The sequence below is a fragment of the Manis pentadactyla genome, chromosome 4 (assembly GCF_030020395.1).
Source record: "Manis pentadactyla isolate mManPen7 chromosome 4, mManPen7.hap1, whole genome shotgun sequence".
Lineage (NCBI taxonomy): Eukaryota > Metazoa > Chordata > Mammalia > Pholidota > Manidae > Manis > Manis pentadactyla.
This window is the reverse complement of record NC_080022.1, coordinates 171,082,105-171,097,957: the sequence shown is the minus strand read 5'-3', so window position 1 is coordinate 171,097,957 and position 15,853 is coordinate 171,082,105. Positions and strand designations below refer to the sequence as shown.

Genomic DNA, 15,853 nt, shown 5'->3' with positions numbered 1-15,853 from the left:
GAAATAGAAAGAGCTAGAAATGTAGCTGAGCCAGAACTAGAACCTTCAGATCACATGGCATCTGAAATACAGTTTCCACAAGACTTCATTCTTACATAAAATGTGTTTTAATAAAATACTGCACATATATATTTTTTCTTTTTAAAGATATTATGGCCAAGATGGTTGGTGTGAGTGATAATATAAGGTGAACTATATAGTTAGTAGCAAAAACAAGGACTTTCAAATAAATAGGCTTAAACATTTTCTTTTTAGGACACGTTCTGCAAATCAGTGGAGACTGAAGAACAGGCAAGGAGGAGTTGGCTTTTCCTCCGAGAATGTGCTCTCGGTTGGCTTGGGATAGAGAAAGGAGTCATATTTACCCCTGAGGCATCAAAAGCAACACTGGAGTGACCTTCTGGAGCGAGGAATCCTTGCCTCTCCTTGCCCTCTCCTTGCCTTTTTGCCCAAGATTTCAGAGCTTAACTGAAACATACAAAAGCGCAGATTTGCCTTTAGGCATCTGGAGCCAGTGGAAAATTCTAGGGAAAGCAGAGCTAGACTAATAAGGAGGAAGATCATGTGCGATAGAGCGGAAGCTGACTATACCGCATGTTCTCACCTTGTACCAGCGTAGGTCACTGCAGCCATTCAGAAATCCTAGTAAATACAGTGACAGTTATATAATAGAAATATATAAGAAGCAGAATTATCCCACTAACCACTTATTAATTATACTTTAGGCTGGTGCTCCACTATTGAGAGTCCCTTAAAGATTCAAATATAATCAAAGCCGTTTAGATATTGTTTAACATAATTTGCATGGTATGCAAAATATAAAAGATCATCCTTAATCTATCTTTCTTTCCCTATCAAATCTGTTGCTCCTTTCTTCTTTTTCGGGGTGGGGGTGGGGTAAGGATGAGCACCGGTAGAAAATTCTCAGTTGGGACCCCCAGCCTGAGATTTTGAGGTGGCCTTGCCTGGAAGTCTTGCTTTTGCATATCTGACAAATGAACAAGTAAGTCTTCAGAAAAAAACCCAAGAACAGCCAAGTTCTAACAGACAAGGCTTTCTCATACAGCCTTATTAGCTTTTCAAAAGACATCACCCCATCAAATTAGAATTGCAAAGGAGAAGTGGTTGGCCTGGGCTGACTCTAGCACCTCTGGCCCCAAACGGGCTGGCAGAAGACCTTAGCCACCCTCCATCCTTGGCACAGTCAGTAACTTTAAATACTGAAGACTCCACATCTGTTACAAAGACTTCTTGTTTGGCTGGCCCAGGACCCGGCAGAGGCAATAGGGGATGAGACAGACAGATGCCAGAGGCACTGCCGCGCTCTTGCAGAAAGACAGGATGTAGAAGATCAGCTCGATTTGGGATGGGGGTTTCAAAGAGTCAAAGAGGTGCAGGAGGACGAGGGAGGCCACGATGCAGCTGAGGCGGAAGGGGAGCCACTTGCTAAGCTTGCCGTTGCAGCTCTCCCTGTACATGCTGGAGTTGAGAGCCAGCCCCAGGCCAAAGAGAGTCCCCAGGTTTCTGAGGAGGCTGGCAAAAGGTGTGGTGTCAATATGGACCCATTCTGGCCGCTCACACCACTTCTTGGCTTTCTCTATTGTCCACAGGAGGTCTACACCCAGCACCTTTAGCAGCAGGTAAAATCCAATGGCAAAACTGAACAGGAAGAAGGTGACAAGAAAATACTTCTTGAGGCTGGCATTGTAGATGCTCTGGATGTGGTGGAAAGTTTCAGCAACAGCAATGCCTGAGAGGAAGAAAGAATGACTGTGAGATGTAGAGAAGGCTTCGGACCTTCAGCCAGAGGTGGGTTGGAGTGACATGTCAACCATGCTGACATTGTGAAATTAAATCACAGACACTAGATTCGAAGGTCATCTGGTTTATTCCCATATGTGACCCCAGCATGTCCTCACCCATAGACTCTTTCAGACAGAAGGGTGTCACACACATCCTCCCACCGCATGCGTGGCTCCTGTCAGCGGTCCCCACGTCTCCACCTGCGTTCCCTCGGGGGTGGAGAGCTCACTCCTACTCCGGCAGCCCATTTCATCTTTGAATGGATTTGATCATTAAAAAATTTATCCTTCCAGCCCTAATATTCTGTGCTGAGCTGAAATCTGTCCCCCTCTAATGCCACCTACTGGTTCTTTCCCAAGGAGTTAGGTTGTCAATCAACAACCTCCTTAACACATTTGAAGACAGTCATTCTCCTCTCTAACCTCAACGTTCCCAAGTCTTTCATGTGGCATAGCTTCCAGGCTTTTCTCAAACATGGACCTCAGGACCAAGTGCTGGGTCGCTTTTCTGGTGGCCATGAAACCGTTATCTCCCGTGTTCCCAATACTCTTCTTGGGATGCTGCTGTGCTCTGCTCTTACAGGCCTCCAGGAAAAGCATTCTGTGATTTCCCTAACATCTTGTATTATTCCGACATCCCCCACAGAGTCAAGAAATTCTTATACTTAAGTCTTGTCTACCCCTTATTAACTGGATCTAAGAAAATACAAGTATTCAAAACTCTGAACCTATTAAAAAAGACCAATGAACTGTATCTATTAGGTTTGCAAATGAATTTATTTGAAGTATTTTCCTAGGCTACTATGTTAATGTGTTAAATTTGGTAGATTCTCTTAAAACTGAACTAAGGGCCCCTTCCAATTAAAGATCAGTAAGAAATAAAGATGATAAAAAGCTTGGAGATGTCAAGCTAATTCATTTGGGTGCATGATGCATTGCAATTTTTCTGGAACATATTTAATTATGTGTAGATCTGGGCACGCCTGTAGTCATTAATCATTTCAAATTGCCCACCCTTGACTTTCAGCCCACTGGAATGTTAACAGCCTTGATTATGCACAGACCATAGCGAGAATGCTGGGATTTTGTCCTGATTAGGGAAAAATGGGAAAGGTGGGGGGAGGGGAGGGGGAAGCCAGGGCAGCTGATACCTGATAAGACTCCAGCAACAACCTGATGGGGAAAATGAGCAGCAAGGTAGATTCGGGACAGACAGACGTTCAGCTGCACTGCCCAGAATCCCAACCACAGGATGACGTTCAAGCACCTGCAACAGAAGAGGCAGCCATCCAGAACCCGGACACAGATCCTTCAGCAAAGAGAACAGCCCTGGCAGGAATGTGCAAGCCTGGCAAACTTAGGTGCTGCCAGAGGAATTTTTGTAAATTGAAACCTTTACTCAGAAGCTCAAAGATGCCTGTGGCACGTGGCGAGCTCTTACACATGTGAATCTTAACCTCCCTGTTTTATATGTTTGATAATTAGGATTTGTACAGTGGCAGTAATTCCACTGTGAATTCCCAGAATTCCCAGAAAACCCAGTAGGAATGTCTTATATTTCTCTGTGATTTTAACCTGAATGGGGCGACTCTATGATTGGCAGAGAGTGGGTTTTTCTTTAAACCCTGCTACCACCTCACTACCTGACTTTGAGAAGCCCCTTTACCATTAGGCCTTGTTTCCTTATCTGTAAAATTAGGGGTTGCTCTTGTGGGTCCCTTCCAGCCCTAACATTCTGTGACTCTCACGTTCATCCACAGCAGAAATGCCACAACTCTTATCAGTACCACCCCCAGGTGTGGGGTGAGTGAGGGGAATGTGAGGAAGAGCAAGTGGTATGTCAGCTGCACAGGGAGCCACCTCCTGTCCTCCCCCAGCCACACCCTGGTACTGAGTTCTTACCGAAATCTGTAGGTCAGCCTTTTCTTTCCACAGAAGATAGAGAGGGTGGATGTGACCATCACGTAGTATACACCAGCTGTACCCATAGCATGGCCAGAGGGACTCCCTAATGGGCAGGAAAGAGATGAATGAATGGACTAAAGGTGAAAAGTCTCCACCTGGAAAACTGCAAAGGGGAGTCATTCATTCATCCAACCCTCCATCGACCCATCTGTCTATCTCTCCATCTATCTGACCACCCATCCATCCAGCCATTCATTTATCCATGTAGTCATTTACTTAACAAATATCTGTTGGGCTCCTGCTAATGTCCAGCACTAGGCTCTGGGAGTACAGTGGCAAGTAAAACCAGAGAAGGCCCTAGCTCATGGAGCTATGCACAGTGTAGAGGTCACACACAGAACCAGCACACTGAGTGCACGACCGCACAGCCATCTGCCCTCTGCTCCCTCTCTCCCGCGCTCTCCTCGCTCGCTCTGCTCTGGCCATGCTGGCCTCATTGCTCTCTCTTAAACACGCTCCTGTCTCAAGTCTTTGCATTGTTAGTCTTTCTGTCCAGACAACTCTTCCTCTAGAAATTTAACTTCTAATTAAATTTAGATATAATAACTGGCTAATTACCTTGCCTCCTTCAAGCTTTTGCTCAAATCTTGCCTTCTCCATGAGTCCTACCCTGAACACCCTGTTTAATATGGCAACATTACATTCCTGACCATCCTATTTAATACTACAACAATGCATTCCTGATCCCTCTACCCTGAGAGAGAGGGTCCTGAGGTGGGCCACCCAGACCCCCTTCTGAACTGAAGGACTTACTTTCCCAGCTGTTGGGAGAGCGCTCACAGATGGCCTCAGCTCTCAGCTTTCTCCAGGCATTGCTCTGGGCTGAAGACAGCCATCTTGATCGGGGCTACCCTCTCCCTGCCATGCGGCCTGCACCCAGTCACTGGTCTATATTGGGATATAAGGGCTTGGTCCCCTTGGCCCAATTCAGGGCAGCTCTGAAGGGCCATCCCAACTTCAGAGCCGTCGGTGGGGTTGGCTGAGACTGAACTGTGGCTAGACTTCGCCTTCTGCACAGCTGGCTTCTCTCTCCCTTACCTAAGTGTTACTCCCGCGTGCTAACCTCCATTGGAGTCTGCTTTCCAGGCAACCACATTGCTTTGCCTTCTTCTCTTTCTCCTCCCTCCTCCTTCTCCTCCTAATTTCCTCTTCTTCTAAATTATCTAAATTATCATCTTCCGATATCTTATATATTTTACTTGTGTATTACGACTTTGCATATCACCCCCCCCCTCAAATTTCAACTCCACAGGGTGGGGCTGTTTGTCCCCTGACCACTGAGCTATTCCAAGTATCCAGGACAGTGTGTGGTGCAGAGTATGTGTTTCAGAAGTAGCATTTTGAATGAATGAATATGCTCTGAAAGGAACAAAAGCGTTTATGAGAACAAATAACTACATCTGTGCCCTAGTTTGGGAGTCAGGGATACGGGGTCCCTAAGGAAGGGACGCTACCCTAAGGGCGAGTGAAGGGGGATATTCCCACTACCTATCTGGCTGTAACTAGTAAAATACAGGCAGGGTGCGGGACTGGACAGTCAGCTCAGGAGGGCACATTTACCGGCCAGGCCTCAGAGAAGGACAGCCAAGGGTTTCACTGCCTTCCCTCCCGTGGACAAAGGGCCATACCACAGGTACTCTCATGAGCCCTTGGTCCGTGATGGTGCCCTTGCCTCTCTGGACTAGCAATTTAGTTCTGGCACATTAGACAGATTTCCAAAGTTAGCAGTAATGCTATTCAGGAAGGCCCTCTTGAAGTGAATTAAAATGGAGCTGTACAGAAGACCGTGGCAAAGCTTGACACAGGGGCTCTTCTCACGTCCCCTCGAGGCGTGTCATCTAAAGCAACTGTTAATAGGCGTCTACAAAGAGGGAGGTCCTGCCAGCATCCGTGCCCGGGGCGGGGACTCTCACCTGGTCCAGTCTCACAGGTCGGGGGGAACTGCCTGATCAGTGGTGCGGGGCTGTTGCTGTAGTAGTCGGTGTCCATGACCCACCAGTATGGCCGCTGTCCAAAGAGAATCCTGTAGAAAATCAGACCAGGCTCTGGAGTTACTTTTGCCTGAAGCCCTCACCTTCGAGAAGAGAAAGTAGCTGAGGAGAAGGCCCATGTGGTCCTGAACAGAAAACTGGTCACACTGGCTGTCTCCAAGGAGGGGAACTGGGTGGCTGGGGAGACGTGAAGAGGGAGACTTTTCTGGTACATCCTTTAGATTACTTTTGAATTTGGAACTATTTGAATGTATTATTTATTCAAGCATAAATAAATAAATCCAAGATCCTAAAATCCAAATTAATAGCAGAGATGTGACATTCGTTTTAAACCCCAAGAAAAATTTGTCTTGGAAGGATGCATATGGAACTACAGTCTGCAACGTGGACTTGCATGTCCCACCACATCCTTCTTTCTTCCGGCCTTAGGGAGTCTTGTGTTTTCCCAGGCGCCAGAGCATACACTCCAGCCCCAAGGACAAGCGGCCCCAGGACACGTGGCCTCCAAGGCCATCAGAATCATCTCTGTAAGGGCATACATAGTGTCAGGTGCTTGTTTTGTATCCTCTCTGCTTTGAAACAGGATATCTCAGAGAATCAATTCCCCTTTAAAAGCACTACATATGTTTTTCAGTGTGGAAACAGGTGTCAGAGGTCAGCCAAGGTGCCTCCTTTTCCTTGTGGTGGTGGAACAGTGATTTCTCACCAAAGTCATGGACAGCCACTAACTCTGACCTCTGCCAACTCAGAGAAAATCCATGGTTTTTAAATTGGGATGGGATATTTGGAATAACCCTTTATCATTTTTATTTTTAAGGACATGCTGTTGAATAAGGGGCATTACAGACAAAACTTAGAAGATTTTCAACACAAGTTTCCGAATCCCATTAACATGCCTTGGGCTTCTGAGCCTGATAACAATATTGTTTTCTATGCTACAGGGCTTTTATTGTTTATGGCCAGAGAATATTAGAGCTAGAAGAGATCTTAAGAATTGCCTGACAATACGTGGATGTTTTATTGCTCTGGTCTAGCTTGGATTAACACATAGTCTATAGGCACACACCTGATCATCTACATGTACTCTCTTACAACACTAAACTATGTTTTCTACCTTTATCTTGTATCTACCTACCACTTCAGCATTTTATTAAAAATCATAATAATAAAGAGAGAAATGTGGTATCCACATATAAATGAAGTATAAAAACCAAATGAGTATTCATATTTGAACTGACTGTTTATAGTTCATAATGCATGAGCAAAACCGAAAGTTTCTGTGATGACTGCCCTTGTACTGTTCACTATGTAACTTATTCATTATGTAAGAATTTGTTCTCCATGTAAAAACTTGTTTGTTATGCCTCAGAAGATTGGAGACTGACAAAAATTAGGCTTGGGGTGGAATAATGATTGTGCATTGAGCATTGACTCCCCTATACAGAATTTTATTGTCGTTAACAACCATTTGATCAATAAATATGAGAGATGCCCTCACAAAAAAAAAAAAAAAAAAAAAAAAAAAAAGGACAGACTTCCAATGGTAAAATAAATAAGTAACCGGGATGTAATGTATAGCATAAGGAATATAGTCAAGATATTGTAACAGCTTGGTAGGGTGATAGCTGGAACCTAGAATTATGTATATAAATGTTCTACCACTGTGTTGTACACTTGAAACTCATGTAATGTAATACTGTATGTCAACTACCCTTCAATAAAAAATAATTATTAAAAAAAATAATAAAATAAAAAAAAAAAAAAAAAAAAAAAAAAAAAAAAAAAAAAGAATTGCCTGACAGTGAACATAGATAGTTACAGGGATGGCAAAGGTCTTCGAGGGCAGTTGGTCCAACCTTTTCATTTTCTAGATGAGGAAATAGACGCCAAACCAGTAATGAGCCAGAATCAGCTGATACTGGCCAACCATTGTAAAATATTCAAGATTTTTGCAAGCCGGACCAATCAGTCTTTTGAAAGTAGCCATGATGGGAGTACATACACAGTAGAAATTGGCATTGGCTAACATCAGGGCTTTCCCTGATCACAGAGTCCGTTTATCTGCACCGGGTCTCTCCTAGCTGTTAAGAGCCTCACCTCTGAAGCCAGCCTGCCTGGGCTCACATGCTGCCCTGACATTTACTCCCCACGTTGGTCTAGTAGCTTAATTCAATATCTTGTCCTTTTGTCTGTAAAATTGTAGTAACTGCCCTACAAAAAAGCACATAGCACATGGCCTGGCACACACTCAGTGTTCAATAGCTGTTAACCATAATTATTAAGGTCTCTGAGATAATCTAAGTTTAGATTGTGAAACAGAAACTCAGAGAGTTGCTATGACTTGCCCAGGACATACTGCTGGTGTTTAGCCGAACAAGAGCTGGAGCCCATTTCTCTGGATTACTTCACATTATCCCACACAACAGGGTTTAAATTATCTATGTGTTTTCTTTTTTCATACATCAACTATCTTCTTTCACACATCTATCTTTATTTACCTATTCTGTTTCAAAATAATAAAACTGTGTTTCTTTGCTTAGCCTGTACTTCAGACTTCACTAACCCCAGCTGGTCTCCCATCCACATGAAACAGTCTTTCCTGTATCTTCAACTCACTGACATGGGTTTCTCTGTCTTCTCTCTTTATGTAATCCAAAGGCAGGAGGAGAGTAACCTGTGGCTCCGAGAACAGCAATGGAGAAGGCAACTTCCAATGGACAGACATTTCCAGAGAGAATGCCAGCCTCTTCCCTTGCCGATCTTGGCTCTGAATGGCTCTTACTCACCACTTAAAGACGAGATTGAGCCAGTCTCCAATCACAGCTACCCAGAGGAGTTTGATGCCCACAGCTTCTTGAAGATGGAACCAGATGGGGAAGAGGACATAGAAGGCATTCCTGAGGTCTGCGATCACGGACACCAGGATGAACCAGTCCTGGGAGTCCTGGTAATTCACCTGAAGGTAGTGTGTTGACTGGATCCCAAAGGCATGGAGAGCATTCATTCCCTCCTCCATCCTTACCGCCTGGCCCCTGGGAAGCCTTCAGCTGAGCCCCTGCAGTTGTTTCAGACTTGGTGGTGATTGCTCTGCTATCAGCCTGTGTCTTGCTCCTGTTTTATACACCTGTATTCAGCCTGCAGGTCAACTCAGCCCTGATCTTTGGACCCAAAAACCACTTTTGTCTAAAATCTATTGATCAAAGGTGCATCACCAGAAGGTTGATGCAAACATGTTCAGGGTGATTTACGTAAAATAGAAAAATAGGCATACAAAAACAGCCTGATCCACCATGTACCCTGTGTGCCAATTATTAACTTTGGCATGCTGCATGACAGGACAAGGGGTTGCCCTCCTGGCTCTGAAACCCCGCCAGAGACACAGGACAGAGTCTAAATCTGCCGTGGTCCTTGCATAGATGCCTTATTTCCTAAGTCTGCAACTGCAATTATTTGGGGACAAATAAAAATCTTGGTGCTCTAGCTATTCAAGTTTTACCTTACTAATTTTAAAATATAGTAAGTTCTACTGTACTGGGGTCTGTCACCTTGATGAGATTTTCTTAACTGCACTAGGGTCTAGGAAATGCCTCTGGTTTGGAAAATGAAACTCTCTTCCCAGTATTGGTGCCGCATCTCTTAGGTCCAGAAAATAATCATCTTTGAATGCACTGATTAATTCATTCAATGTCCTTAAAGTTAGGACCTTGGGGTTTTTAACATAAGCTTAAGTAATGGAATGAATGTATATTCATGCAAAAGCAATATGACGATATGTGGTTCTAACTGAAAGCATCAGCAAACTGGTGAGGGAGACATGAAAGGATCTCTGTATTTTGAGGTTCCTTTCATTTGTACTTGACACACACGCACACATACACACATATGCATGCACAAGTAATCATCAGGAAGTCAGTGCAATTTTCTTATAGCCATGGATGTAGAGAAGGAATAAATAAAAGTAACAAATGCCAATAGGAGACGCAAAGCTGCCTGCTCACCCGCACAAGCAGAAACCCTCCTGCAGCAGTGCAGAGACCAAAACCTCACACACTTGGGTCACCTAGAAGTGGGGAGGACGCGGTGGCTGAATCAGGGGATGAACTGATACATTTTCAAGGGTAAGAGCTAGTGGGAATAAAGCTTTTTAAAACCTGCTTGAATTTCTCACAAGTAAGTCCATATTCCCTTGTAAGGAGCAGATGGGAGACAGGCAAAAGAAACTCAGAGCTAATGAGTCTGTAGCAAAGGCTGACAGCATTCCAAGCTGGAAATGATTAAATACCATCCAGGAGGTATGAGTTGGAGTCTCATCCCCACCTGCCCTGGGCTCCCGCCCAGCTCGAGCAGACCTGAGCTGCCCTCGACCGCATTGTCTCTGCTGGTCCAGGCAACCCCATCCTGACCCCTAGCCTGGGGAGGAGGGAATGTTGATGGCAGTGGCCATGGGGGAGCTGCAAATATAGCATGAACTTGGCGGTGTTATGGGGGAGTGTGTTGCACACTGCCAGGATTCCTAAGCTGCAGGTGGTGGGTCCCCCACCAGAAGAGATGGCCTCTTCCCTCTACCCAGAAAAACCTTCCTCGAAAGTACTGAGTAACTACTTTGGTGATCCCTGGGTGCTGGAGTGTCTGGTCTGAGGTGAGTTGAGGGCAGATAGGGCAGAACCGCTGATTAAATAGTCAAAGGCCACTGTCTGGGTCTCCACAGGGTTGCTAAGGAGCCAGAATGTCTAAGTCAGGTGGGGTTTGGTCACGTGCTCAGCATGTGGGGAGCCAGTGGGGGGCCCTGTCTTCTGAGGGAAACTCGGGGAGACTGCTTCTGTTGACAAAAGTTGTGATGGAGCTGGCACCCCATTCATGACACACAGGGCAATGGGGGAGCCCCTCTGGCAGACTGCCTGCCAGGCAAGGGGGCCCTCTTGGCCGGAGGAATTGCGAGCATCTTGAGACTATCTGCTAGTCTCCACCTTTCTCTCTTCCAGCCCCTTCCTGCTGTGTCCAGCAGATTTTTATCATGTGCAGAAACAAATGAGGCCCCAAAGGATCTGAGCCAACTAGGAAGCTGACTTGAAGAGAGAAACTGGAGTTCTCAAATCCTCTAGGGACTTATGGATATTTGGGGTGAATATTGTGGACAAAGCATTTGAGTTGCTGGAGGTTTTGGTGAGAACTCACTCATGTAAAGAACACTTTCCAGAGAGGGGATTCCATTATCTCCCTCTAACTCCTGTCATCTTCCCTTTCAAGAAGTTCTCCAATTTAATCCAACAAACATATCCTGAGCAAAGCACCACACCTGGCTCTCTGAGGATTCAGTTAAATCCCAGTTGTCCTCTGCAACCTTGACACTCAGTGAAGCAGAGAGGCCAGACATATATGCACAGCTAAGTCAACTGGGGGATCATCAGGTCAAAGCTGCACCTATTTGTATAAATATAAGTGAGCTCCCTATTATTTTGTCGTCAGAGGGGATGACTCAAGACTTCTTAATGTCCACTGGGAAAACAACAGCTGAATCTGGGAAACAATGAAGATGGCAAACGACACAGACCCCTCTTTCCTCAGGTACGCTCGCTAGCCAGGCATTCATAAGACACTTTCTCCCCAAATGGAAATTCAGAGACTTGGGATCTTGGGTTGGGAAGAGCATGAAGGAAAGGGGCCAGAAAGTACAGTCTGGTCTGCTGCTAAATAAGCACAGTGGGTTCCAGGGTTCTGGCACCTTCTTCTTCCAGAGCGAGGTTGACTCATTCCTTCAAACAAGTTTTTTTTGCTGACAGGGAAAACAAAGAGGAGAAGGAACCTAAATTTACCACACACCTCATCCAAAAATTACAGTTATTACCCAAAAGAAATTCTGACTTCACCTGCAGCTAAGTCCTCTATCCTGGCTGAGGCTCTGGGTGCTGTTGAGAGAGTTCAGCTCTTATCACTAGAACGAGTCTCGTCTGCACGTTGCAGCAAGGGTGTAAAATGCAGCATTGGTCTGAGGCTTTGTCTGAGCAGCAGAGTAGATTTCTCTGCAAGACATACAGTTTTTTAAAAAAATTTATTTCTTTTTGGGTGCTGTTTTTTTTTTCTACCAAGCAATCAAAGGGGAAATTATTAAGGGATAGACAGGAGAGACAGGTCGAATCAAGAGCTGTCACCTTTAAAGCGAGTGACCCAGTCATTTTTTACAAAAACATGTTGGGAAAAGCAGGTGGAGGGAGAGGTGGATTAATGATTGTCAGCCAGGGGCAATGGCTGACTTATCTCTGGCACGGTGAGAAAGTTCAGCTTTGGGACCTTGAACTGTGCATCTATTGACCAGGTGGGGGAAGCATGGTGCATGTGTCAGGAGGGGGCTGGACGTTTTGTCCACAGAAAGGATAATACCAGAGGGCATTTGCTTCATTGTAAACAGTTAGGCACTCCCAGCTCACTAGGTTCCTCCTGCCTCCCCAGGGTCTGCCTTCTAACAGAGCCAAAGGAATTGTCGGAATCTTTATGGGAAGCACAGATTAACCATCCTCTTCCTCAACTCCGTCCCCAAAGAAGCTATTGTTCCCCCCAGAGAATATCCTGTGGTCAACCAGCTCCCTCACGACCAGATGGCAGGCTCTTCTCCCAAGCTCCTCCAGCAGCCTTTGGCGGTGCCAAACCGTCCTAGCAGTTAGGAAACATCTTGCTGTCAAATCTGACCCGTCCTATCAGGAGTTAAGCTTTGTTGATGGTGCATGGCAGACAGAGAGAGGCAAGGGAAGTAAGCCTCCAAAATAGTAGTTGGAACTATTTGGAAAAAGCTCATTTTCCCCTTCATCCAGGTTTTGTATCCCAGAGGCAAAGAGGGGTTAGCGGAGGAGAGACACGAAGTGTGACTCAGGCTAAGACTCCTGCTCCAAACTACTGTTCCTCTGCTTCAACTCACGGATTTTTTTTTGAGGAGTTGGGACTGACTAAAGAAGGAGAGGAGGGAAACCAAGTCACCCTCTGCACAGCCATAGCTCAGCCTGGCAGGGGGTGGGGTGAGGTGGGTACAGGGCAGAAGGAGCATCTGGGCTTTCCTTAGAAGATTCTCAGAAACACACTCAAGCCTCCAGCAGGCAGCCAGGAGACGGCCCCTCTCCCACATCATCAGTAAAATTTGAAAGGAAAAAAAAAAAAAGAATAAATAGGAAGACTAAAGAGCTGTGCGACCTTGGCCAAGTCACTGGAGCTTCCCAGGTTTTACTTTTGTCAACTGTAAAAGAAAACTTGGTGGCGCTCACCCTCCTTTCAGTTTTAACATTCCCTGAGTCTCTGGTGTTCCTTGGCTCCAGTGAGGTGGGGGCTGACTCTTAATATTAGATTATTATCTAACAGAAGTAAAGGATGCCTAATTACCAAAAGGAAAAGATAAATACCTTTTTCATTAAAATATTTTCCAAAGTATGAATTAAAAAATTCAGGTAGTGAAAAAAAAAGAATTCAGAGGTTGAAAGACTCTTCATTGAAGCCAGTTCTTCCTCCCCTCTCTGGGCACCTTCCAAATGCTGGTGCTGCCAGAACCCAGCTGAGACCTGAGGTGCCCCCATAAGTCTCAAGCAGAAGTCAGCTCCCTAGACAGAGACTGGCATTTCCTCCCACCCCACCCCAGACACACATGGATCTGGATGGGGGCGTGGGGTCACCCCTATCACACTCTCCTCACCCCCTCCTTTCTTTCTCCCCTGCCCCGTCCTGCAGTCCTTTAATCAGCTCTCTCCTTAATTGCTGTGGAATCCTCACCCAACCACAAATGGCCATGTTGTACAGCCAGTTATTAGTCCTTCTGTTTTCTGGAACCCAGCTGGGGGCAGATAATCACCAAATTAGTTGTCTTGGACCCTCTTAATCCACATCTGACCCACTCTGAGTGCCCCCCGTGAGGACCATGACACAGAGAAAGAGGAAGAGGTGAGGCCCAGAATTGTCATGGACACAAACAGTGAGGCTGCCCCGCCCTCCTGGCCTGGAGAGGACCATGGAACTATTCTGAGCTGTGAAAACACAGCAGGGCTCTGCTAGGAAGTAAATAGCCGTCTGTCTCGCCAACGCCTGTCTGCCTGGACACAAGTCCTGACAGTGCCTGAGTTCCAGCCAGCAGGCACGAGACAGAGGGAGAAGGGCAGAGAGAGTCTAGAGTGCCTCCCTTCTTTAGGACAAGAAGGAAACACAGTACTTGTTTTATTTTTAAGATTTTTAAGATTCTCTTCACTTTGGTAGTTTGATGTGAAGGAAGGTGGCACCAGGAAAGTCCCGGGGATCTCTCCAATCTTGAATTCCAGACAGCAGGGTGCCTCTTGTTCTTTCCTCAGCCCCATGCAATTTCAGTGTCCTCTGCTCTGCTGGGAAGTCACTGGGACCTCCTCACTCTCAGATCTGATGGTTGGCTTTTTCTCATCCTTTCTCCTTGACCGATTTCAGCCACAGCTGACACTGCATAGTTAGCTGCCTTGAAATGTTCACCCTCTCTACGTTCAGTGTTGCTCTACTCTCTTTCCTTCTCTTCCTCCTCCCATAGCATGATGTTGGACCCTGCTTGTCCCCTACATTCCCCAAATCCACAAATTCCTTCCAGACCTGTTCTTCCTCCAGTCTTTCCTACTTTGTAAATGTACCTCCTCTTCTGCCATCCTACAGGTGCTGAGCCTAGTGACTTTTGAGTCATCCTTAATGCTTCCTCATCAGGCTCTGGCCATGTATTTTCTGTTCTAGCTGCTCCTCATCAACCCCTTTGTCTAGACCTGCCAGTCCCTTCATGACCTAATGATCTCCTACACTCCTCCCGTCTAAGCCATCCCACAGACTACAGGTGAAAGAGCCTTCTTGCAATTCTTTTCACTTGTCTCCTGAAAAATATCCAGTGGCTCCCCATTGCCTCTGGAATGAAGCTCAAACTCAAGCTCTCCCACAATGGGACCCTAGGTTATCTTGTCAGCCTCATGTGGCACAGCTTCCCTCGTGAACTCTTCCCTGAGGTATACTTAGATGGGTTTGGATTTCCCACACATGCCTTGGTTTTCCTAAATGTGCTCCTCCCTCCACCTGGAATATGATTTCCCCTGTCTCCCCCTGTCTAGATTCTAACCATGTCCAAGGCTAAGCTACTAAAGCCTGCTCAACCCACCGACACCACTCTCATCAGCTGTACAGGATCACTCTGCCCTGGACTCCCCTGGCACTGAACTGCTCCTACCTGGGGACACTGGTCATGCTCAAACCTTTCATTACAGTTGTTTTGCATATGTCTTAACCCTTTCCCTGCTTTCCTGATCCCTGAGGGCCAAAAAGCATCCTATCCAGCCTTCAGAATTGAGCTCTGCTTGCTTATTTGGTGCCAGTGTGGTAGATTGGTTAGGTGGTTGTGATAATGTGATGGCTCCTGTCATTCCTGACAGGGGTCCCTTTGCATTGTGACTTTGCTTCTCTTCTCATCAACACTGAGGCTTATGTCTCCATCCTTTGAATCTGGACTTGATCTTGAGCCTTGGTCAGAAGGACCTTAGCAAATGGGTGCAAGCGGAGGCTTGAAAAGCATTTGCTCACTAGAGCGTGTCCTCTTTGAGCTACAGCTGGAATCTTGGGCCGCAAAGGGGAGAAGCCCAGGCTGGCCTGCTGGAGAAACGTTGCTATGCCATGTGGACTGTCTGACACCCAGCCCCAGCCACCAGACATCTGAGTGAGGCCATCTGAGACCATCCAGCCCCCATCCATCTGCCATATATCTGCAGCGATGTGAGTGATCTCAGGCGACTCCAGCAGAACAGCCCAACCGAGCCCAGCCCAGACCGTTGACCTGAATATTGAGCTAATAAAATGGTTTGTTGTTTTAAGCCACTGAGTTTCAGGATGGCTTGTTATGCAGTAGCTGAAAACACCCAGCAGATGCTGGTTACTGAACTATTAAATAACAGCTAGCATTCATAGAGCACTTATTATACACAAAGAACAGTCTTGGAAAATTACATGGATTAACTCATTGAATCCTCATAAAAATCCTGAGGTAGATTTTATCACTGTCCCCATCTTACAGGCGAGGAAAGTGAGGTAAAGAGAAGTTAAACAAGTTGCCCAAGATCGCACTTGCAAGAT

General features: G+C 46.0%; 1 protein-coding gene and 1 long non-coding RNA gene across 3 annotated transcripts; one reads left to right on the top strand and one right to left on the bottom strand.

The window, feature by feature from the left end:
* Positions 1-842: 842 nt before the first annotated feature.
* On the bottom strand, positions 843-8,961 carry G6PC1 (glucose-6-phosphatase catalytic subunit 1). 2 transcript variants are annotated; one of them, XM_036882948.2, is made up of 5 exons: positions 8,715-8,961; positions 5,681-5,790; positions 3,705-3,810; positions 2,954-3,069; positions 843-1,750 (listed from the first exon to the last, which is right to left on the bottom strand). In XM_036882948.2, exons 1-5 carry the CDS (start codon positions 8,756-8,758, stop codon positions 1,239-1,241), a joined length of 888 nt encoding a protein of 295 aa, XP_036738843.2. In that variant the 5' UTR covers positions 8,759-8,961; the 3' UTR covers positions 843-1,238. The 2 variants fall into 2 exon arrangements, with proteins under 2 accessions (XP_036738843.2, XP_036738842.2); XM_036882947.2 differs by having other exon boundaries at positions 8,545-8,952.
* Positions 8,962-10,148: 1,187 nt separating this feature from the next.
* LOC118911336 (uncharacterized) lies at positions 10,149-15,592 on the top strand. The gene is made up of 3 exons (XR_005024412.2): positions 10,149-10,397; positions 11,225-11,323; positions 15,334-15,592. It is a non-coding gene; the product is annotated as an uncharacterized LOC118911336 (long non-coding RNA).
* Positions 15,593-15,853: the final 261 nt, after the last annotated feature.